This window comes from Poecile atricapillus, chromosome 4 (assembly GCF_030490865.1).
Source record: "Poecile atricapillus isolate bPoeAtr1 chromosome 4, bPoeAtr1.hap1, whole genome shotgun sequence".
NCBI lineage: Eukaryota > Metazoa > Chordata > Aves > Passeriformes > Paridae > Poecile > Poecile atricapillus.
Window position 1 is genome coordinate 73,997,068 of NC_081252.1, and position 23,192 is coordinate 74,020,259.

The window sequence follows — 23,192 nt, forward strand, 5'->3', positions numbered from 1 at the left end:
CCAAAATGATACTTTCCTCATCCCACAAAATACATTTTGCAGCACGTTCATAATTAAGGAACTTGTGGGATGTGTAATTTTTCCATTTGAAGAATAATCTGACCAAAATACGACTTCTTGAAAATAGCTACCTTTTAAAAAGCTTCATCAGGAGGCTGAAATTAAAGAGGGAGTAGATCACAAGGAAAAAGCTGTTCCAGAGTCCAATCCAGGCATAGAAAGCGCTGAAATCCAAGTTGTAGTCGTCACAGATTCCTTGGATGACTGCAAAAGTGAAGAATTCGTGTGTCACAATCAACTCCTGTCACTGCCACTCAGTGATTCCCATCTGTTCCAGGCCAAAAAGAACCAATTTCAAGACTTCCCTAAAGGCATTTATTACAGATACCATTAAATCCATATTCCTGCACTTCCAGAGGGACACTGGATCAACACAAACTGTTCTCCCCTTCCATCACGAGAAATGGGGAGAGACACTTGGAGAAACACTCCCACTCCACACTGCTCAAAGCATTTTTCCTGGGGATTGAGGCCACAAAAAGCAGCTGGAATTTGCTCTCGTTGACATTTTGGGATGCTGTTGAGCAAGGGGGTCTCACAGCTGCTCGTTCCAGCTGGTCATAACCCGTCCTCTGATTATCCCCACAGATACTGAGCTTGTCCCTTTGTTTGATCTCTGGCTCATTGAGATCAGCTTGTGTTATCTAGAAAGCTGCTGATCATACTTTAAAACATCAATTAAAAAGCCCCAAACTCAACAAACCCAAAAAACTTTGTCTCAAGCTGGTTAAATGCAGCCACATGAGAAAACCATCACTGAAACACAGTTTCTGACTGAAGCTGAGGAAATGCTTACTTTCATGAAGTTTCTTCTCTGCAAAATGATTTCTTTAGAAAAACAATTTGAACTAAACCAGGAGCTGGTCTCGATGATTCCTGTGGGTCCCCTCCAACTCAGGATATTCTGATGGAAAGGGGAGGAATTTGATTCAGGTTTTACAGAACCCCAGAACATCCTGAGCTGGAAGGGACCCCCAGGATCATCCAACTCCTGGCCCCACACAGGACACCCAAACAATCCCATGATGTGCCTGAGAGCCTTGTCCAAGCATTCCTTGATTTTGTGCCCTGTAACTTCCCAGGGGAGCTTGTTCCTGTGCCCCACCACCCTCTGGGGAAGAACCTTTCCCTGACAGCAGCCATTAAATATCAATTTATCCAACACACACAGCTCAAGCTCTGCAAAGCTCTCACCCAAAGCTCCAATCCCCCAGTCCCCTGCTGCAGACTCACCGTTGATGTAGAGGGCCAAGGGAGCTGTGGTCAGCAGCACAACCAGGGGCTGCCCCGAGAAGAGGGCGTAGAGCAGCCCTCCAATGCACTGCCCGAAAATTGTCTTCCGCACATCTGCGATTGGGGAGGATGGAAACAAAAAAACAGGGATTTGGGTCAATCCCTCCCTCATCCAGGAGTGTTCACAGGGCAGAGAAACCAACCACTAATGAGTAGAAGAAATGTTTAAAGAGTAACACACTCATAAATCGAAAAGTGACCCTTTATTTGTACACATAATTTATGGTTCCGGATGTTCAGCTAATTGGTGGACTCTGGGATTTTTTCTGTATGTTGTTATATTTTATATATACATCTTAAATATATTTACTTTGTTTTAATGCCTAAAAGACATAACCAGTGCTTGTTTGAATTGTGACTGCAGCACAAACTCTTCTGCAACTGGGATGAAGGATGATGTTTAGCTCTGTCCCATGGACTTCAATACTAGCAATCAAATCCAGGTCAAAAGCACGGGAGCTTGTACCAAGAAAAATGGGCAAATAATTACATTAAGTCAGCATAATTCAAAAATATGGTAGCATACATCTGTATCAGTCCAAGTCAGATGATAACACCCAAAGCAGTGCTCAGTTTTTCTGGTTTTCTACAAAAGTCATGAACTTAATTAGAAAAAAAATCCTTCAATCATGGTTTTGGGTTTGTTTTCCCTCTGTAAATAAAAACCATCACAATTTTCTGTGACCAAAATGACATTTTGAATACATGGAATCAAATGCACGAAACTGATAGATTTAAGAAGCACAAAATTGATGAACTCACCAATAGCTCCTCGGGTATTTTCATCATTGAGAGACCCAAAGGCAATGGATGGAAGGAGACAGGCAAAGTACAGAAAGATCATGGTCGTGATGTATTTCCCTATAGCTTTGTTGTTCCCAATAATACCTGGGGCAAACCACAACAAAAATCATGTTGGTAAAGCACTGAAAACCTTCTCACATCAGCCACAGGCACCATGAGCTCATCTTGAGAAGCTGAAGCAGAAACTCAAGTCCACATTTAAACGTGTAACCAAATTGTTAATATTTGATTCTGCACAACCCACACTCTTCTGTTCATCTGGGACCAGACATTTTTGACATCATCAAAACAGGAAATACAAGAAGGCTTTTGCTCAGTTTTGCCAGTCCCCAAAGCTTGGAAGAGGATCAAGGCAGAAACTGTAGCTCCCAGCCCCTGCCTTTTTAACATCAACTTTTCAGGCATTTTGGACTGTGTCCCTAATGAGCTTCACGAGGATCTCTTGTCTCCCCTACTCTTGTCTTGGGCAGGAAAACACGAAGCACTTCATTTTTCCCTAGACAGAAGTCTAAGGCTGTAGGTTTGAATCAATAATATGCTACCCTGAGCCAAAAAATGGCAGCAGGACACAAAAACAAACAGCCCCAGAGGTCAGGAATGGCTACACTGAGATTTGCTTTAACAGGCCCTGCTGAAAGAACAGCCTCTCTCTTTTCCATCCACTCACCCCTCTCATCTCCATCGGAAAAAACACACCAGGCCAAAACACAAAGCAGCCAGAAAGAGAATTAAAGTGTCAGAATATGAATTTAAGAGCCTCTGAAGTAGCTTCCCTTCCCCTTCCTGTTTTCAGGCTGATGTTGGTATGAGCTCACTGGGGATGCACAGGAGAAAGGATGAGATGACAGCAGCTGATATTGCTCCAGGAGAACACAAGTTTTTCCACAGAACAGAGAGGATGCACTGGAGAAAGTCTCCTCAGCCTCCAGCCTGCCTGTCCTTGCTGGTTCTCTTCCTCTGAGACAGCTGGAAGAGCTTGGAGCTGCCCAATTTTCCATTCTGGAAGGCTCCAGAGCAGAGAATTCCCACTGAGGAATCTGCCCTGAGCTCCCAAATGCCCACCTAAGCTTTATGCAGCATCAGCCCCTTGCTGAGAGAGGTAAAATCCAGTGAGCTGGATCAGATAAAGGAGGGCTTGGCTTTAGAGGTTATTGGTGCCACACTGAAAATCTTTATCACCAGAATGAAAAGAACAAAAATCTCTCAATGACTTTGGGATCTTATCTAACATCTGCTTTCTGCACCATTTGCAGGGCAGAGATAAGGATGGGGGGAGGATGTAAAAACCCAAAAATCAAAGGTGATGTGTAATGAACAGGCAGCCACATGAATAAAGGACACCTTGTGAGGTGCCTGCTTGCAGGCAGGAGAGGAACAGACACAAACAGCACTTGGGATGCTCAGCATCCTCAAAGTCCAGGCTAAAACCTGAAAGAGACACCTCAAGCATGCAAATATGAGCTTGACCTTTTGGGAGTCATCAGACCAGCTGTTCCCAGACAAATTCCTTTCCATTTATTGGGAAGATCCAGAAACCACAGGTCACATTCCTGACCACTCCTGGCAGCCCAAAGGGCCTGGAATTTAATTCTCACAGATGAAGACTTCCCGTGATCCTGAGTCCAACAGCTGCAGGCTCCTACCTCACACTCCAAACTGCTCGAGACCTTTAGAGAAAAGGAAGGATTTGGCAAGACAAACTGGCCTGAGGGGTGGTTCCATGAGTAGACACAGTCACACCCTGGTTCAGAGGATTCTCTGTCACTCCAAAATATTGCTTTTTGGAGAAGGGAGTCTTTCCAATAGGAAAGGTCAGGGGCAGCGAAATCATTTCTGAAAGGACAACCAGGTTCAGAGAAGTAAACAATATCTTTTTTTACAAAGGTTCAGGTAGTTAAACCGTAGTATGAGGGCAGAGGGAAGAGACCTTGAAGAGCATCACAAAAACTCATTTTCAGTTTCAATCCTGGCAAAGGAGCCCTTGCTGGTCATGGAGGTCCTGATGCATAAGGACATGGCCTCAAGCTGCACCAAGGGAGGTTCAATTGGACATCAGGAGGAAATTCCTGGTGGCAAGGGTTGTTAAACACTGGAATGGGCTGTCCAGGGAGGCAGTGAGTGCCCATCCCTTGAGCTGTCCAAGGAAGGACTGCAGGTGGCACTCAGTGCTCTGGGCTGGTGACAAGGTGGGGATTGAGCTTGGACTCAATCTTGAAGGTTTTTTCCAACTTCAGTGATTCTGTGATTCATCCTGGCTGGGTCCAAGACTTCCAGAACTTTCTCTAATCCATAATCAGCCGGAAAAGATCCTAGGATCAAGAATCCTTCTGGTAGGCAGCAAAATTCACTTTGTAATGCAGACAATAATTACACCAGATTAAACACACTTCCTCCCAAAGCTGATGGCTCACTCTTTAATTGCAGTCACGACCAAACATTGCCTCTCCTTGTACAGATCCACCTGCCACAGGCACTGAAATCCAGCATTAACCACGATTCACCTTTTTAAAGCCAACACCTGAAACATTTTCAGGATGTTCTGCAGCCCATGGACTGCCGTGGCTTCCTTCAGAAGAAGGTGAACTGCATTATGATGGGATTTCATCTGTGACAGGCTCATAAAGCCACTGAAAAATGTGTCACTCCACCTGCACCATGGAAATTTATCAACTCTCGGTCCAGCTGTGGAATTTGAGTAGCTGATTATTACAGGAGCATTCCCCTGAAATTAAGGAATAGCTACACACTGGAATGGGGAGCAATTATGTTCATCAACGTGACAGTTCCATTTTACCTGCCTGCATTTCTGAAATGTCACAGTTTGTACAGACAAGGTTACAGTTTCAGGAGAAACTGCAGCAATTCTGGCCCCACTTGGCTTGGGATTCCACAGCAGTTAAGTTAATGACCAGCAGCCCTAAAAACTGTGTTTACAGCTCCTGAAGTCCATTAATTGTACATTTACTAAATCAAAATCACAGCTGATGGACATTCTCTGAACTGCCTGTTAATGGTACATTGACCTTCAGAACAGCAGCAAGCATGTGTTTATTAAAGCCCTAATTTTTTTTAAAAAATTACTTTTTAATATTAAAAACACTGTAAAACTCAGAATTACAAACTTCTCCCAGAAGAAGAGAAGCTTCTCAAACTGGGCTTTCATTTATGTGATGGCTGCTGGACTCTGCCCAATGTTGTGAAGAGGAATCTTCCCTGAAGTCCTGTGAAGAGTAAATCACGGAACAAGTGGGACTAAGAACTCAACTGGAAAAGGAAATCCACTCAGGGAGTTTGGAGCAGAAGCCAAGCATATGCTGAGAGCAGAGATGCATGAAAAATCAGATCAAGGCTCAGATTTTTCCCTTTCTAGCTCACTTCCTTCAGCCCATTTCCCAGGAAATCCTGGGTCTCTTGGAAGGAAACATCCAGAGACAAAACACGATGCTTTTATGCATCTTTAGAACACTCCCATCCACAAAGAGACCCCAAAGCAACCCAAGCTGGATGTTTTGGGGAAATCACAAGTTCAGGGTGTTAAACTTTGGTACTCAGGTGATATTTAGGGATGAAGGGCTGCAGAGTGATGCAGGAGCTCCCTCATATCTGATCTAGAGCAGGAGGGGCAAGGAAGAGAAGGGGAAAAGCCTCTCTGTAATCCCTTTATTTCCCCTCCTGCCTCAGGAATGGAATCCTGCCAGACAAGGTGGCCAAGGCAATCAGACAGGAAAGCTGATGAGGATTTGGCACATGTCAAAGCCAGTCCATGGTCAACATTTTAGCTCTGGATTCAGATCAAGGTTTAAGCTCTGAGCTATCTCAGACAGCCAGGAAGACAAAAATTCTCTTTCAAATCCCATTTCTCCAATGTTTTCAAGCCTTCCATCTAAGCATGCCCGCATTGCAGGGAGCTTTGGAGATCTCCCTCCTGCAGAGCACCACAGCAAATCCCAAGGATGCTGCCAGCAGACCTCAGGAGCTGGTTAGGGACCCTCTGCAGGACCAAGGACAGGGAGAAAACCACACTTCCAGCAGAACTATCCACCCACCACAGCCAGGTATCAAACACACAGGCTCAGAAACTCCTGAGAAAGAGAATAAACCTCAGTTCTCCTCTTTTTCCTTCATTTTGCCTCTCCAGGAGGTGAAGGGATACGGATATGTAAGGACACAGCATCAAAGCTCACCATAAAAATCTCAGACACCTCAAATTTCCCACTGGGCACTTCAGACACTGCAATTGTGTTTGTTCCTCTGTGTTGTACCAGAAAATAACACTGAAGAATGAGGACAGCAGCTTTCAGGAGTTTCAGAAATCTTGTATCTGAGTGCTGGCAGAATCCCCTTTCACTCAAACCGGCCTCAATATAAAGAAATTTCTGGAAGCTCCTACAGTTCGAGGCTTAAAGAGTAATAAATTTGACACACAAGTGCTTTGAGCCAATTTGACAGGATCAGGATGAAGTTCAGTCACACTGTTTTTTTAAGGTAGAATCCTACACACAAAGGTCACAGTCACATGCCAAATGGATTAAATTCCAGTTTAAAGGAAAACTACAGGAGTCCTCAGGCTCAGCATAACCCAATTGTTCATCTTCAGATGCTCCTGCTGGAAGACATCTATTACAAGCCATCTTTATCACCAAAATCTTGGAGTAAAAGTTTAGAAAACTCTTCCTTGATCCTTTGACCCATTCAGTAAAATGCACAAGATTTTGCAACAAAACAAAGTTGGTAAATTCCTAATCTGGAGTAAAAGGGGAAAAAGAAAGATAAAGATTTTTCCTTTAAGGATAATTTGTGCAGTGTGTGAAGAGTACCACAAAACTCCAACTGGCCAAAGATTTGCTGGTCCTACAAAAGCCTCATTATTTATCACCCTGCCCCTGATGGGTTTATCTGTCTAACCCCAAACCCCGGGATGCTTCTCAGATTGAGGGTTTAGAGACTCCAGCCATTCAAAACCCAGCATCTCTGTAATTCAGAGCTCTTTGAAGGTGCACATGTGGCTGTCTGGAGTGCAGATACTGGGATAGTTCAAATCCCTCATGTTCTGATGCACCACTGCTTTGAGATGCTCCAGGAATTCCGCATTCCTGATCACCTTCAGTCTCAGTGGTTTATGGCAGATGCTTCATGCTCCATCTGCTTTTCATTTCAAGCAGCTCCTTTAAAGAGCTTATTTCATGCTTATTTCTATATTCATCCTTATTTCTGGTTTCTGGGAAGAAATGGCCATACTAATAAATAGTTTTTTTATAAAATTCTCTTTTCCCCATTTCCTACTGAAAAGGCACAACTGCTCCTAATGCGAGAACCTCCCATTTGAGCTGAAGTAGTTCTGGAGTTTCACTGAGCTCCTTTCCACTCTCCAGAAGTTGTAAAACAAAACACTGACACTTTTTAACTTGTGGTTGCATTTTATCCCAATTTTAAGCCCACTCTATATACATCAACGTGTTCAAAGCTTGCAGAGCTTACAGCCAAGAGCCCAGAGCTGAGGCAGCACCCACAGGCGCAGTCAGAGCATCCAAAATATGGACCCTGAAGGGGGTTTCCAAGTCTGCTGACAGGCAGAATTGGCTGCAGGACCAAAATCCAATGTTTTTCTGCTTGCTGTGCTCACACAGGCACAGCAGACGCTGCTCTAGCTTGAGGTGAACATGGGTCCCCACAAGGTGCTTCTGCAGCAGTTCCCTTCTCAAGTGCTTCAACATCCCTTTATAATGAAAAATGAGACTCTGACAGCTCTAAAAAGCAACAGCCAAAGGGATGAAGTGTCCAGATCAGGAGCTGAAGTCCCCTTGCCAGACCTGATGCCAGCAATGCACACATCAAAAATTAATGTTTCTGTTTTATCCGAATCCTTGCTGCTCCCCTGAAAATCATTTTATATCCCCCATCCTCCTCAAAACACCCTCAAATCCCCAGAAAAATCAGCATTAGCCCTCCCATCACACCGAGCCTCCTGAGAATAGTTTCATCCCAGCAGTGCCAAAGCACCTGAAAAAAGGACCCGGCACTCAACCCCTGTGAAGAGCCAACATCTCATTCGTGTTCCTCTGCTGGCTGGAAGGGAGTGGGGACACACATCCACAGCCTTGGCCAGGCTTCTCCGAAGCTTAAGCTGCCTGTGGAAGGTGGCTTTGCAAGAAAAGACTCTGAAAATTGGGGTTTGGGTGGGCATTTTGGTTTTTTAATGCTCAGTCCAGGGAAGATCAGCCTCATCTCATGAGCACTCGTGCACTGAGGAAGGCAGGGACACATGCTTGAGCTAAGGTGGATTTAACAGCAGGAAGGGATAAATTCCTGATTTATCTGATAAATCTCCAAGGTTCTCCCTGACTACACTTTAATTCTCTGTTTTATCCGAACTTTCTGGCTCTGATATTGAACATATTAACCAGCTCCCCAACAAGCTGCACGTTTTGATGTCAGGCTGGGGCTCTGTAATCCAGCTTTGCCCTGAAGACTCCTCCCAGCCTCCAAGAAAGTGAAAGTCTGCGAGTGAAAAGGGACAAAACAACTGCTAAAAACCCCAAGGCCACTGTGGGAGCTGCATCAAGCCCAAAAGCTGAGGCTCTCTATAAACACCGTGTGCTGCTCCTGTGATCTGGCGGCAGCGGACGAGCCGTATCCTGTTTTTCACAACACCGACCTGAAGTCACTGCAGCTCACATTTTGTTTAAGCATTCCCAACTCCCACAGCATCACTATAATTAGTGTGGAGCCGGCTTGCAGAGGCAGCAGAAAGGGCCTATCAGGCCAGTGTTGAGTAATTAGATTGCGAGGAGTTGATCTGAGTCTACGCACGGCGATAATCGATCAATTTAATCACTGCTTAATAAAAATTAAAATCCTCATCCGTGCGCACACCAGCGCCTTCATTAAGGAAACGCTGCAGGAGCTTCATCTCTAGTGCTCCACGCTGCCCATTCACAGGCTTTTGCCAAAACACCCTTTTAAACAAGGGCCAGGAGAGCTGTTACACATATCAAAGCACACATTGAATGCACACTGTAAACAGGACATCACATCACAAAAAAAAAAATCCCCAATCGGGGCAGCGCTTCCATAAACATTGGCCAACGTACCATCGGTGAAGTCCAGCGCGTACACTGGGAATCTTCGTGCAATGTCATCAGAAATCCCCTTGCCAATATTGAGAAAGTCGTGCAGCTGAAGAAAGGAAGGAAGTGCTGTGTCAGTGTAAAGGCTCATGCATTGTTAAAGAGATTAAGCTCCTTATTCAACCCTGATAGGAGCGAGAGGGCTCGTTTTGAATAGGGCATTCAAATCCCGTCTTGTCATGATAATAAAAATAAACTCGCCGGGATCCAATTTATATCCTCATAGATAAAAGAGAAAATCCCCCAGACCACCCTGCTTTCCTCCCTTCCTTCCCTTTCCCCCCTCCCATTCCTATCTGCATCCCTGTTTTGCAGGTGAAGGAGCTGAAAATCCACTGGAAGGATCTGACCTTGGGTGCCCTGCGGCTAAACACATCTGAGGTGCCTTCCCCATCCCTCCACACAACTTTTCCTTTAGATGCCAGCACAAAAAATTCCCCTCAATCCATGTGAAACCTCTGAAAGAGGATCCCCAGCAAGTGCTTCTTCCTTGCCATTGCCATGGCAGAGGGAGACCTCAAAGAGATGTGAGGCAATTCAGGCTGTCTGTACCTCAAACTCCAGCAACAGGGAAAAGCTTGAATAAATCCACACAACCAAGCCATAATTTCTGCCCATTCAAACACAGTACAAACACTGGGGGAAGGGTTCCAAATATCCAACATGTTCCTTTTTATTCCTGGTTTGGGAGCCTGCAAGGTGCAGTGGGATTGCTGATAGGATCTGGTGCTCTCCACAGGCAATGAGGAGCTTGTCAGGAAAATGTGACAGCTGCTATTGACTCTCAGCCTCCCAATCCTCACAACTCCTTCCTTATGGAAAGCACATGGAAAGCGTCAGGGTAGGCAACACTTACAAATGAGGCACCTGTCAGATTTTTTCCTGTTATTCTCAGAGCTCACAAAGCACTCTGAAAATCAAATGCACCTTTATGCAGCGATAACAACCCCAGCTGCCTCAGCTAAAATGTTTCGTGTATTTGCTGCAGAACCAGGCACAGAAGACTTATAACCTCTGCTAGGGAGTGTAAGGGGGGGAAATAAAAATCACAGACACAAAATTTACACCAACAAATCATCTCAAAGCAGCAGGAAGCTCTTCCTTTGGCTGGTTCATGTGGAAACTGATAAAAATGACTGCTTTAGAAAGGACTTGACACTACAGTGGTCATTTAATGAACTACACACAGCTTTGACTTCTCTCTTGGAATTCACCTGTTTGCAGCACCTGGAAAATCAGAACCACAAACTAAATAAAGAAGGGAATCTTTCCCTTTAGAAGGAATACACTGGGCACAGCAATCACTGGGTTTGGGGTGCAAAAGGGGATCAGCTCCTTTATCAGCTGAAATCATCTCAGATTTCAGCTATTTAAGTCGATTCTGTTGCAATTTGCCAGTACACCTGTAGGACTTTCTGAACCTCAGGACAGTTTCAACTCTAACCTGAACAACCAGGATGAGCAGACAGATGTGTTGCCAGCAGACACCAGCAAAACATCTGCATTTTAAGCATTTCCAAAAAATCCCTGCGCTTCAACCATATTTGGTGGCAGAGTTGGACATCAAAGCCAGATGCACTCGAAAAGCAATTTAATTTTTCCCTCCAGAAAGAGATTCCTGAAGGGATGAGTCAGCCAGAGAATCACAATGGCCTCAGACTGGGATGTTTACTTATCATGCTGCAGTGAGCACAGGCGAAAGGATGCTCGGGGTGTCTCATCTTCCAGGGAAGGAGGAACGTGGCTGCTCCTGGCCTGGGTCAGCAGGGAGGAGGTTCTGAGGCACAAAGCCTGCTCCAGGCAGCTGGGAGCGTGCAGAGGAGGAAAGCACTGCCTAACTCATGCCACAAGGCACGAGGGTTATGTTTAATACCCCCCATGATTCCTCCACGCACTTGTTTCTTGTGTGTGTGAAATGAGGGGAGGGGGTGTCAGCGGAACCTCACCAGTAGGAAAAGCTGTTCCTTCTGTTGGGCTGATCCTCCTGTGAGCTTTCCTCTCTGCTCTCCTACCCTCAGACTCAACCTGGGCTGCACCAGAGATATCACAGAATCACAGAACGGTTTGGGCTGGAAGGGACCTCAAAGCCCACCCAGTTCCACCCCCTGCCACAGGCAGGGACACCTTCCACTAGCCCAGGTGGCTTCAAGCCCCGTCCAACCTGGCCCTGGACACTTCCAGGGATCCAGGGGCAGCCACAGCTTCTCTGGGCACCCTGTGCCAGGGTCTCACCACCCTCACAGGGAAGGATTTCTTCCCAATATCCCATCTAAATCTACCTCTTTCAGCTTAATGCTATTCCTCCTTCTCCTGTCACTCCATGCCCTTGCAAGAAGTCCCTCTCCAGCCTTCCTGCAGGCCTCCTTCCAGTAGAAGGCTGCTAAAAGACTGAGTTACAAAAGAGAAAAAAATACAAAATGTAAAAGACTAAGTTTACTAACCTCCAAAGTTACAGCCCTTTTGGTTTCACTTTTATTCCCCAACCTATCCAAATAGATGAAGTTCATGAATTTTTCCACTTTCCATTCTACAAATCCCTCCCAGTTTCTTGGCATTTTTTGGGTTTGAGGAAGAGGCTAAGCCAGCACTTAGCAGCAATAAAGTCAAACAGAAAAAATCTGCTACAACAACTCTGACCCTTCCTCAGCCCTCCCCAAAAGTGCTGGGGGCCTGCAGGAGTATTTTACAGAGATCAGGGACTCAATTCTGTTTAATTGGTTAAAAATACTACATCCTCTGTATCCTCCCTCCTGCTGATGCTGAGCGCACACAGCCCCCTCAACAAATCCACACAGGACACAGAATCACAGCCAGAAAAACATCACAGCTGTTAGGGGCTCCTCCATGAACAAAATCACAATTAGATGCCTCAGTAAACAAGAGGATTTCAGGCTGACTTAATTATGATTGAGTACATAGCCTTGCCTAAATAATCCTCTGAGATGAGCCAAGGCAAAGTGACGGTGCTGTAGGCACAGCAGGGAATGTGACTGTCACATCCCCCTCAGTACTTCAGCAGAGGTAAAAACAAGCACTTGCAAAAATCCCACTCACACACAAAATTTAAGGCCTGTTTCCTCTCCCATTGCTGCAGGACCCACCAGGGCCAGATTTTCATGTCACCCAGAGACTTTAGACCTTCCTGAAAGCTCACTTGTCATAGTCCAGGGGCTCCAGTGAGGGTGTTTATTTCTCTGGGGGTGGCTGACAGGTTGAAATTACACTCCTGGTCTCACAAGGGTTTGTGCTCATATTAAATGCTTCCTCTCCACAAGGGGAGGAGATGCTGGAGATGGCTCTCAGGAGCTGAGGAATCCTGCCTAGAGGCTCAAATCAACCTCACTTCTCCAGGCATACCCTGGCTTGCCAGGAAATCTCCTTTCCCAGCTCTTTGTGCTGGCAAGGCAAGGTGGGGATGGGATGCAGAGCCTGCATCTCTCAAGGGCTCAAAGATAAAATTGTTTAAAAAAAAAAAACAGCTCAGCAAATCCAGGCCCACAACTGTCAATGCCAAAAGCAAGAGCTGAAGGAAGAAGTGTCACTCTCTACAGCACTGGCTTGGAGAAATCAAGATTTTGCCTGGCCAAGGCTGCTTTTCCAAGCAGGCCAGCAGGAATCACCAGTCTCAGGCCAAAATCTAAAAGCTCAGTGTCTCATCCAGCCCTCTTCACCAAACCACAGCGCAGAAAACCCTCTGGAGACATTTTTTTTGCTATTTCTAGCAAAGACAAAACCAGACTCTTCAGCTGCTCTAACAAAAACCCCTTTGAAAGGCCAGGTATAAAGGGTTAAACCCACTTCAGGTAAATTACTACTCCAAATATCCTTGCCTTGCACAAGCTGGGTTTAAAGAGGGTTTCAGGACTTCTTCTGCAAAGCTAAGAGCAGGTATGGGGTCTAGCAAAGTTCAAAGCACTACCTATAAGCATGGGGATTCCACAGGAAAAACATGAGCTTTGCTCATTTCCAGATGTGCAGATCAAACTCCTTAAATCTACTCCAGGGGGAAAATAAGAGTGATAAGTGAAGCAGCTCCTGCACTATAAGAAACCTAAAGCTTTGGGGTTATTTGTAATGCAGGGACAGGAGCAGCATGCTGGAGATGGCACAATTTGTTTTTCAGGTATGCTGTCTGCTTAAAGAATGGATTTCTGAACGGAAAAACAAAGCAATGACCAACACACAGGAAATTCCAGAAAAGAAAGCTGAGTTACAGCATTTCCCTCGAACTTTAAAGTACAAAGCAAGTAATGTTTTACAGAGCTACAGATCAAACAGGGAGAATTCAGGCCAAATTCTGACAGGCAACTTTTAAGTGAAATTACCGTGCAGAGATGGCCAAGAAGGCTTTTGGCTGCAGGAAAGACAAGCAGCAGCTTCCTTCAGAGCCTTCTGATTGTAAGGATTAAGTACCTTGGACTGACAAGGAGCAGGGATCCATTAATCCCACCCTCGATTAAGCATCTGGAATCAAAGTCCTGTAACCATTTCAACCCCCAAGTGCTCTGTGCATCCCTTCAGCACCTGCCTCTTTGAAGTGGCTTTTTGGAGATTTACAGCAGAATCTGAGGAAGGTGGATGTGCACACAGCAGAAGTTTGGGAAGCCTCGGTGCTGGGAGCTTGCTGGGAATGCTGCTGCATCCACTGGCCTCAAGTGTTACCTCCTCACCCCAAATCCCCTTGGATTGATGGATTTGGATACCAGGGAAGCAGGGGCATGGCAGAGGTGCTGGCCAAGCCTTACCTTGAGTGGTTTGTTACCGTGTGACTTGTGCCCATCGCTCATCCCTGAGGGTCTCTGATTTGCCACCGTCAGCAAGTGGCGTTGGTGCACCAAGGCCTCCTTGAACTCCTCCTCAGTTTTGGTTTCCAGGAGCTTCTGCCGGAAGGTTATGTCTGAAAACATCGTGGCAAAGGTCCTGCCCACCTCTGTGGCCGTTTTGGTGCTTTTCTAAGCAGGGGGGGAGGAAAAAAAGACAGAAAAAGTGCTTGTAAAACCATTTAATTTCACTCCTGAAGCCTTGTAATTTACTTCTCTGAAAAGGGGCTCCCAGGATCCCAGAGAAACGTGAGGGAGGAGGGCACATGTGGAAGCTGTTGCAGATGAACACACCACCACAGCAGAATCCTGTGGAGGCACCAACACAAGTCCAGCTCTGAAGCCCTGATCCATCTCTATTTGATCAACTTCCCACTAATCAATTCAAAGCTGAATCATGCTGAGCATGCATTTTATCCCTGGTTTCCCTTCAAGACCAGGCAAACAAAAATCTTCACCACCTTACAGCACCTCAGCATTGCTGCACCTGGCTGGAAAGGTGCTGCAGTCAAGGTTTCTGCAGGTGAATCTGCTGCATCTGCTGATGTCTTATCTGAAAGACTGAGATTATTGTGCTCATCTGATTCCTATTTTCTGGGCATTAAAACTCAATTCACTCAGCCACTCTAGGGCAATTCTGGCAGCACGAGTGGAGATTGAGAGCTCTCAGCTCAAGTAACCACTGGCACAGAGGAAAGGATGGGAAAAAACAGCTGAGCACACACATAAGGAGCTCTGGTCTGTCTTCACTAAATGTTTGGAAGGGACAGGAGTCTTGCAGACATTAAAAAAGTGCTTATTTTCTGGATTCAATATTTCTGTGAGACACAGGCCTGATCTTTGGGGGTCCAGCTTCCAACAGAATCCAAGCTGCTTTCCCTCTGCAGGAAATTAAATGCACAGGGAAGAGTAAAGGAGGCTGAGCTCCCCATCCCTGCACAAACCCATCAAATCCAAGCTCTCCAGGCCCTGACCTGCTCCTGCTGTGGCCAGGACAGGTAAAATACTTGCCAAGGCCAAATTACACAGAATCACAGCTCATTAAAAGCTCCTTCTGATGCCAAGTTTTAACCCACCCACCTCTTCTACACTCCACACTCATCATGCAGCAGCTACCACAGACACCCAAACACTCCCCAGCCCTGGAGAACCTCCAAGCTCCTCACACTGCTGTGAAAAGAAGAGTGAGCATCTGTGATTGATCCCAATTGCTTCTCATGATTCACAACCGAACAGATGAACAATTCCCCCATGAACACAATCAAATAATTCAGTGTGGGTGACGCAGAGGAGCAGGCGTGGGTGGCACTGAGCTGGTCCCAGAGTCATTGCTAACCCTGCCCCCCCTCCATCACTCATCACCCTCCTCTCTTCCATTTGATCAGAAAAATTGTGGCTTCCCCTGGATCCCTGACGTGTCCAAGGCCAGGATGGACAGGGCTTGGAGCAACCTGGGATAGTGGAAGGTGTCCCTGCCCATGGCAGGAGGTTGGAATGAGATTGTCTTAAATGTCCCTCCCAACCCAAACCATTCTGGGATTCCATCACCAGGAATGTCCCCTCAAACACTCACCAGGGCACATTCAATTTAAGTTTCTAGGGAGAGGTCTGGATTTAAGCGAAGGATTTTCCCTGGGACTTGCTTTTAGGGTTTCTGAACCAGTCTGGATTTGCCATCAGAGAGGAGGCTCCACCTTTCACCTCTAAGCAGCAGCAGCAATCCTTGGGCTAGATGCTGCAAAGATTGTTTCAACATTCCCAATTCTCTTCCCATTTTTCCCTTACCAAGGAGATGAACAGTTTAGAGGGGGTGGGTATTTGCAAGAAAACTCAGTTTTTTTCATCCTCCACATTAGCAAGGCCAAGGATCTGGATTCCCAGCACAACAAATGCCCATTTTGTGGACTTTTTTTCCCCTCCCCAGCAAGGCCCATTGAATGTGTTGCTGTCAGCAGGTTAATTATTTTAACTGCTGCACCAGAAATGCGCACTTGGGGCTGGCTCCACCAACCCATTTAAAATAAAAAAGCACATTGGCAAGTGTGAGCTCTGTTGGCCTCCACTCCCTTCCCTTAATTTGATGCTGACCATTGGAACTGCAAACTCTCGGGATCCGAGCGGATGCGGAGCCGTTCGCCGGGCGCTTTGCACGTAGCTGGCCCGAGATAACAATGAGGGAGAGATCCATGGAGCTGCACACAGCTCCAGCTGTTCTCCCTCCTGCTTTTCACAAGGAACATCAATATGTTTTCAGCCTGTTGGCTTCGAGGTCGAAGCCAAAAGCATCGAGCGGCTCGGTTTGGGAAAGACCTGCCAGAAACGCTGGGAAAGAAGGAAACACCAGTATTCCCATTTAAACGGGGTGGTGGTGAAGTGGGGGAGGAGACAGGCCAGACCAGCAGGTCCCAAGGTCACACAGATAGCATTGAAGAGCAGGAAACTGAATCAGGACATATCCTGTCCCAGAAAAGGTCCGCAACCTCTCCAGCAGCTCCCAGGAGCACAGACCCAGCAGCCCCAAGGTGTAAACAGCCAGCTGGAGTGTGAAAAGGTCTTTGAGCCTTGAACCATTCAGCCATCAGCTGGAAGAACCACCTTGGTCAGGCCTGTGCTTTCTAGGAAGACAGGATGGTGATCCCCAATTAACCTCGATGCACCCCATGATATCGGAGTTGGACTTGGATGATCCTTGTGGGTCCCTTCCAACTCAGGATATTCTGACTGCAGTAGAAGTGTTCTCCTGTGCCGTTCTTGCCTACACCAAAGAACCAGAACTCCAGCAAGCTTTAACCTTGCTGTTTCAAGTGCTAAAAGCTCTGAAAGGCCCAAAAAGCCTCAGGGACAGGCTGACCTTAAAAGCACCCAGAAAATCTCACCCTCACTGCAACAGAGCTCAAAAAAGAATCATCTTCCTCTTGGCTACATCACCTCCAGCTGCTGCAGCCACACGTGCAGGGTAAATGTCATTCCCATCAGGGAAGTTTGTTGGGAAGCAACCCAGACCTTTGCAGTGGGGCACCAGCTGCAGGCTCACAAGGGCCTTTCAAAAGCTTGGTTTGAGCAAGGAACTGCATTTCTTACTTCTAAAAATAGCAGCCACAGCTGGAGAGGGGAATCCAGGGAGTGTTAAGGGCATCCCAGGTGTGTGTGGGGACTACACAGTGTTCTCCTCCCCATCAGGATACAGGCCATGAGTCGAGGACACAGCCCACTAATCCTCCCCTCACCAACAGGATAAATCATCTTGGCAGCTGCTGAGAAGACCTCAGGCCTTTTCACATCCCCTTGTGTTTTAAAAACAACATTTATGAACCCTTGGAGGAGCCCAAGGAAAAGTGAACTCAGGAGAACACCCCAAATCTCTGGAGCAAGAAGACAAAACTCACCATCTTGGGAGGAGCCAGGACCAGAATCACAAATCTGACTTCACAGGAGTTCTCACCCCAGTTCTGAGGCCTCTCCAGGCGGCTGATGCAAACGTGACGTCGCTGAAGGGACTTTATAGTGCAACTGTCAGGGAAGATGGGATCGTTAAACTGGGCCCCACAACACCAGGCAATGATCTCCCCTGCTGCACAAGGCATAAAAACACATTTCAGCCTTGAAAAGCACATTAAGTTGGTGTTTTAAGACTGCTGAAGTGTCTTAAACAGTGACTTTTAGTTACTATCAGCCCAATTCTGCTCCCTTTTGTAAAATTTGATACCCATGTTTTTTTGGGAAACACCTTTCAAGATTTCAAGGTATTCTGCCTTTTCCTCCAGCTGCTTTTTAACAGCCAAGAAAACAAATGATAGCGAGTGCAACACACTGAGTACTTGCAGAGCTACAGAAGCTTCTACACATTAAAAAAAAAAACAACAAAAACCTCTTATTAAAAAACACCTGCATTATTGGAAAGCAGATTACACTTCATTTCACCTGATCTCCCAAAGTGCTTCTGGAAACACTAAGGCAAAATGCCAAGCCAATATATTCCCACTTCTGCCTCAGGCAGACCTCTCTGTTGTAATGGCATTTCCCCATTTGCTCCCAGCTGTTGTTTTCCCCCTTCTGGCTCCTAAGTGTTTAAGAAACCCGGCTGACCTCCCTGCTCAAGATCCACAGAGATGGGATTAGTGCTTGGAGGGAAATCCTTGGCTGTGATCCATGGGATGGGATGGATGTTTGAATCCCAGAACCAAGACTAGCAAAAAAAAGTGGTGTGGAATCATCACAAAAAGAGGGATCATCTCCAGAGGCCAAGAAAGGCCAGGTCTGTCTCCACCCTGGAATATTTAAACAGAGCTGGGACCTGCTTAGCTGTCGCTTTTCCTGCTGGGAAACTTTGGGGCTTGGTGGTAATGCCAGCCTGGCATACAACTCTCCTGTTCCCCTTAAAGCCAACAACCAATTCCCAACCCTTCTGCAAGGTGAAAAATGCACACAGGGTTTGCCTACAGACACCTGGAAGAGATATGAAAGTGTTTTCCTACCTCACAGTGATTTTCCCCTCATTTTACCTGGTTCAATGTTATTTCAGCTGCTTACTCCCTTTTGTTCATCTAACAAGCAGCTACCACAGTCCTCCAACAGGAGGATTTATTTCTCTAATTTCTCATCCATAATCCCATCTTATTTCTTTCCTTTTAAGATGAATTCTCACCCCCATGCACCCTGAGGTTCCATTAACAAGATCTTTGGCCAGAGATGTCCTCATTTCCACGTTGTATTTCCTATCAGGTCCTTCATTATTAGCATTAAAAAAAAAAAAAAAAAAAAAATTAAAAATCACACCATCAATATTTTCTTACTGAATTTGACCTCCTGATCTCAGACTGGAAGCAGCCTGCTTCTGTAAATTAATCTCAAAAAGGCACTCGTCTGAGAGCAACCAAACAGCTTAATTAGAACAATACAGGACATGAGAAAGATGACGCTGTTTCATTTATTTCCTTACTTCCCTTCACCACAGCCTCTTGTTCTTTTTGTACTTGAATCAGCTTTGGAAGAGAGAAAGATCAAGGCAGGTCCTAAGGTGAGGAATAAATATCTTTTGAAGTAATTGAAAATAGAGTGCAAGCTACACTTGTTTTCACAACCAAAGCCAAGCCCCTGGTTGCAATCCAGCTGTGGCTGGACAGCAGACAACTCTCCTCGTGTTACAGCTCAGCAAGCCAGAGGGGACATGAACTTTGGGCTTTGGACCAGCTGGAGAACCTTCAAGTGGCCCAACACCTTCAGTTCTCTCACCTTCACCCACCTGGTGACCAGCAGTGAATGATTACTGCACCATTAACATTAATTCTGAGCTCAGTTCTCAGCACTTCTGTACCTCAGCTGCTGCGCTCATCGATTAATCTGTTTTGAAAAGGAAGGTTTGCTGGGCATTTTGGATATCATTTCTATCCCAGACATGGCCAGAAGCAGGAATCAGCTACCTGTGGCTCCCAGAGCTGTACCAACACTTCCCAGACATCATCCCTTCCCTACCATGAGCACCAGGCAGGACCTGACCAAGCACACAACCACTGAAGTACAAAGCAATTTGGGAAAAGCCTATTATAAAGTACAATAATAAAGCAAGCCACATGTTCTGGAGTCTTCTTTCTCCCTGGAGTGACAGGGTTATGTTTCAGCTCCATGAATTGTCTCCAGAGCTGTGTTTTCCAGAGACAGAATCCTGACAGTAGTGCCACAATCCCACTTCAGCTCAAGAAGCTTCTTTGGTACAGAGGGGAAAACTGGACTGTAAAAAACCAAGCTTTTCTATCAGGTCTGTCTCACACACAAGATCATTTTCCTGGCAGCCAACAGAAATTTGTGTTTCTCTTAGTCAGGAATTCACTGTTTCCTTAAGCTGAGGGCAAGAAGGGGATCCCACAGCACAGAAAGATTTTACATGGAGCACATTTACTAGACACCAAGAAATTCACTGCTATTATCAACCCTTTTTATCTGAAATAGTTTTATCCAGAGTGCTGGAATTTGAGGTTACTCACTCTTCTCAAAGTCTCCTCCAGCTCCTCTGTAAAGAACTCTATGGACACTGACACATCAATCTAAATCCCAATATCACACCAATAAAATTGAGAATTTCCAACACTTAGGTCAATGTACAAATAATTCAGATCAATAACACCTTTACAAATCAGGCTGGAGTTGATTTAGTGAGGACAAAATTGATTAAAACCAGATTTAAACAGGTGCCACAGAGAAGATGGGATTTATCTGAGCCTGGCTGCATGGAGGGGAGGAACAGTGCAGAATGCAGCCCCATTTGAATCTGCTCTCCCTCTTTTATATCCATATATATCTGTTATATCCATATATATCTGTTATATCCATAAATATGTTATGTTTGGGGAAAAAATGGTGTTTCAATACTTCCAGTGCAAGGCCAAGTCGCTCCTGCCCATGCATCATTCAGCAGCTCAAGCTTTTCTTCACATTTAAGCCATTATTTAGCTGACTCAAATCTTATTCCCTGGTGTAGCACTTACAGTTCCCACTTTTGGTTTCATTCCAGAATCCAGATACAAATACAATACAAACCAAAACTGCAGTCCCAACTAGACTTGTGCAAATATCTGTAAAAGGCACAAAACAAATTCCCTGGTTCACATGGAGAAATTAAAGTGATTACAAATTTGATTTTGAAATCAAAGTGAAATCAAATCAAAAAGTCAAGCAAGACTGTAGGTAAAAGTCAGCACAGATCAGGCCAAGAAGAAAATAATTTTCAATATGCAACAACTTTTTTTTCCTTTTTTAAATAGCACTTAAACAAATTCCCAGTAAAAAAATAAAAAATAAAAATAAAATAAAAAAAAAAAAAAAAAAAAAAAAAAAAAAGAAAAACCTGGAGGGTAAATAGCAAAAGCCCCAAAAAACTGAGAACTAGCAAGACATTTTCAGCTGACTCTAAATCAAGTCTGGTTTGGGCAAAGTCTCCAAGTTCCTTTTTGGTTTGAGTTGAGCTACATTCTCCCTTGGTTTGGCCAGAAAGCTGAAAAATCTCTTTTCACCCAGTATTAGTCACCCCAGGAAATGCTGGACTATGATTTAATGAGATGCCAGGTTGTGTTCTCAGCAGTTTTATCTTGATCCCCCAATAACCGAGCTCATAAAAAGGGCATTTAAATTATAGCACAAATTCTGCTTCCCTGTGCTCCTCTCTGCTGGTGCTGAGGGTGGCACTGGGACAGTGAGAACTGGCAGGGCTCCACCAAAATCCCAGATCCACCGAGTCCCACGTGCCCCAGGTCTGCCCCACACCCAAGATGTTATCAGAGTAATAACACATTGCTCAACCAAATCATAAAAAGGGTCAAATTATGGAGACCTAAGAGAAACAGAAACCCTCTTTTAAACGGGCAAGAAAGGAAGTTAATTCAGAAACAAATTATCCCTTGCAATAAGAAAAAGTGCCCAGCAGAGGTAATCAGCCAGCCAGCCTTTTCCTGTCCCCACACAGAACAACAATGACACTTCTTGTTCTCATCCACTGCCAATAAATCTTCCTTTGCTGAGCAGCTCCAGGCACCAGCTTTGAGAAACCAGGAGCTGCAAAGTGAGGAACGAAGCTGTGGCCAGGCCAAGCAGCTCACCCACAGCTTGGCACGGGGCTGGGCTCAGCCACAACAGCCCCACTCCAGGCTGGAAGTCATTTTGGCCTGGGAAATGCACCTTGCTGGGCTCCAGGAAGACTCATCCTCTCCAGGGGGAAGGATTTCCTCCAGGCCAGTGAGTACTGAGAACTCCTTTCCATCACACAGCACCTGCAGGAGCCCTCCAGCACCACCTGGGATGGCGCAGCACGGCGGGGAGAGGCCCTTAAAAGAAAATTAATTGGTTCTCTGAATTCAAAGAACACTTGCCAGATGTTGGCTGTGGCACTTGGGACATGGTTTAGAGGTGAACACAGTGGTGCTGTGTTAATGGTTGGACTTTTCCAACCTTCGTGATTCTGTAAGGAGATATCTCATTCCTGTACAGACCCTGCAGGAACCAAAACGAGCCATCTTTCTTCTTCAGCACCCAAATTCCTAATGCAGAGTTTGAATCTGAGGTTTTCTTTCCATAAAACAGCACCTGACAGAGCTTCAGCTCTCCAGAAAAATCTGCGAAAACCCAAAAAGGGTGGTGAGGCCCTTAAAAAAATTATATGGTTCTCTGAGCCCAAAGAACACTTGAGAGATGATGGTTGTAAATTCTGGAGAAGAGGCTCTTGCTTACAAGGCTCCAAATCTTGTAATCATTCCTCTAAATGAAAATATTTGTTTTAAGCAGTCCAACTGTTTTAATTTCCCATTTTGCCCTTTAAAAGAATAATCTGAGGAAGAGACAGCAACTGAAGCATCTCTATTTGAAATATATTCAACAGCTAAATCAGTGACAATGTTTTTCTTCTAGAAACCCACAGACCTTTTGGTCTGGAAAATCCTTAAATACACAAAATGGACTTGCATTACTTCTGTTGAGAGAGACACCAGTCCCATCTTTCACGCAGAAATACATTAAATTTGGGATCTTACTCCTCAAATTTTGATTATCTCAACAGCAGCCTTGCTGGTTATCCACTGTCATCTCACAATACCTATTTTTGAGAGGCTACCTGGCTTTTTCTGAGTTAAACTCCTCCACAGGAGTCACTGCCACGACAGGCTACATCCAAGACAGAAATTCTACAGCAACACAGAGCACACAAATCACTGAACCACTCTTTTCCTACAGAGAGGTTTCTTTTTCCCTCTGCTCTGCCTGCTGAAACAGCTTTAGGGAATCAGTTTAATGCCCAGTCCACGTGCCTTAGCAATCCAGCCAGAAGAAATGGCTCTACAACTACTCCATCCTGACTATGGAGCAGCTTGATTTCATGTTTTTTCTAAGGATTCAGCTCTGGAAATCAGCAGTTATATCAATCTGCTGGCAAGGTGAATTCAGCCTGGAAGCTGGGATGCCTGGGGAGTTCCATCAGCTCAGGGACATTTGTTCTATAACCCACTGAGCTGATGTTTCTCCTAGTAGGACATGAAGGAGAAAAATCCACCAGCACCCAGTCAAGCCTTTTTAAAATCAGACATCCTTCAAGCCAAGAGGAAAAAAT

At 45.4% G+C, this 23,192-nt stretch overlaps 1 protein-coding gene across 5 annotated transcripts in view; it reads right to left on the reverse strand.

Annotated features, from left to right (window-relative positions):
• SLC4A11 (solute carrier family 4 member 11) overlaps window positions 1–23,192 on the reverse strand; it is a 90,804-nt gene that overhangs the window by 20,394 nt on the left and 47,218 nt on the right. For all 5 annotated transcript variants that reach the window (XM_058838374.1, XM_058838371.1, XM_058838370.1 and 2 more), the window contains 6 exons: window positions 17,491–17,614; window positions 14,030–14,236; window positions 9,249–9,333; window positions 2,116–2,241; window positions 1,294–1,407; window positions 132–264 (listed from right to left, as the gene is read on the reverse strand). In XM_058838374.1, the coding sequence (XP_058694357.1) occupies window positions 132–264; window positions 1,294–1,407; window positions 2,116–2,241; window positions 9,249–9,333; window positions 14,030–14,236; window positions 17,491–17,614 (789 nt within the window). The remainder of the gene's footprint in view (window positions 1–131; window positions 265–1,293; window positions 1,408–2,115; window positions 2,242–9,248; window positions 9,334–14,029; window positions 14,237–17,490; window positions 17,615–23,192) is intronic.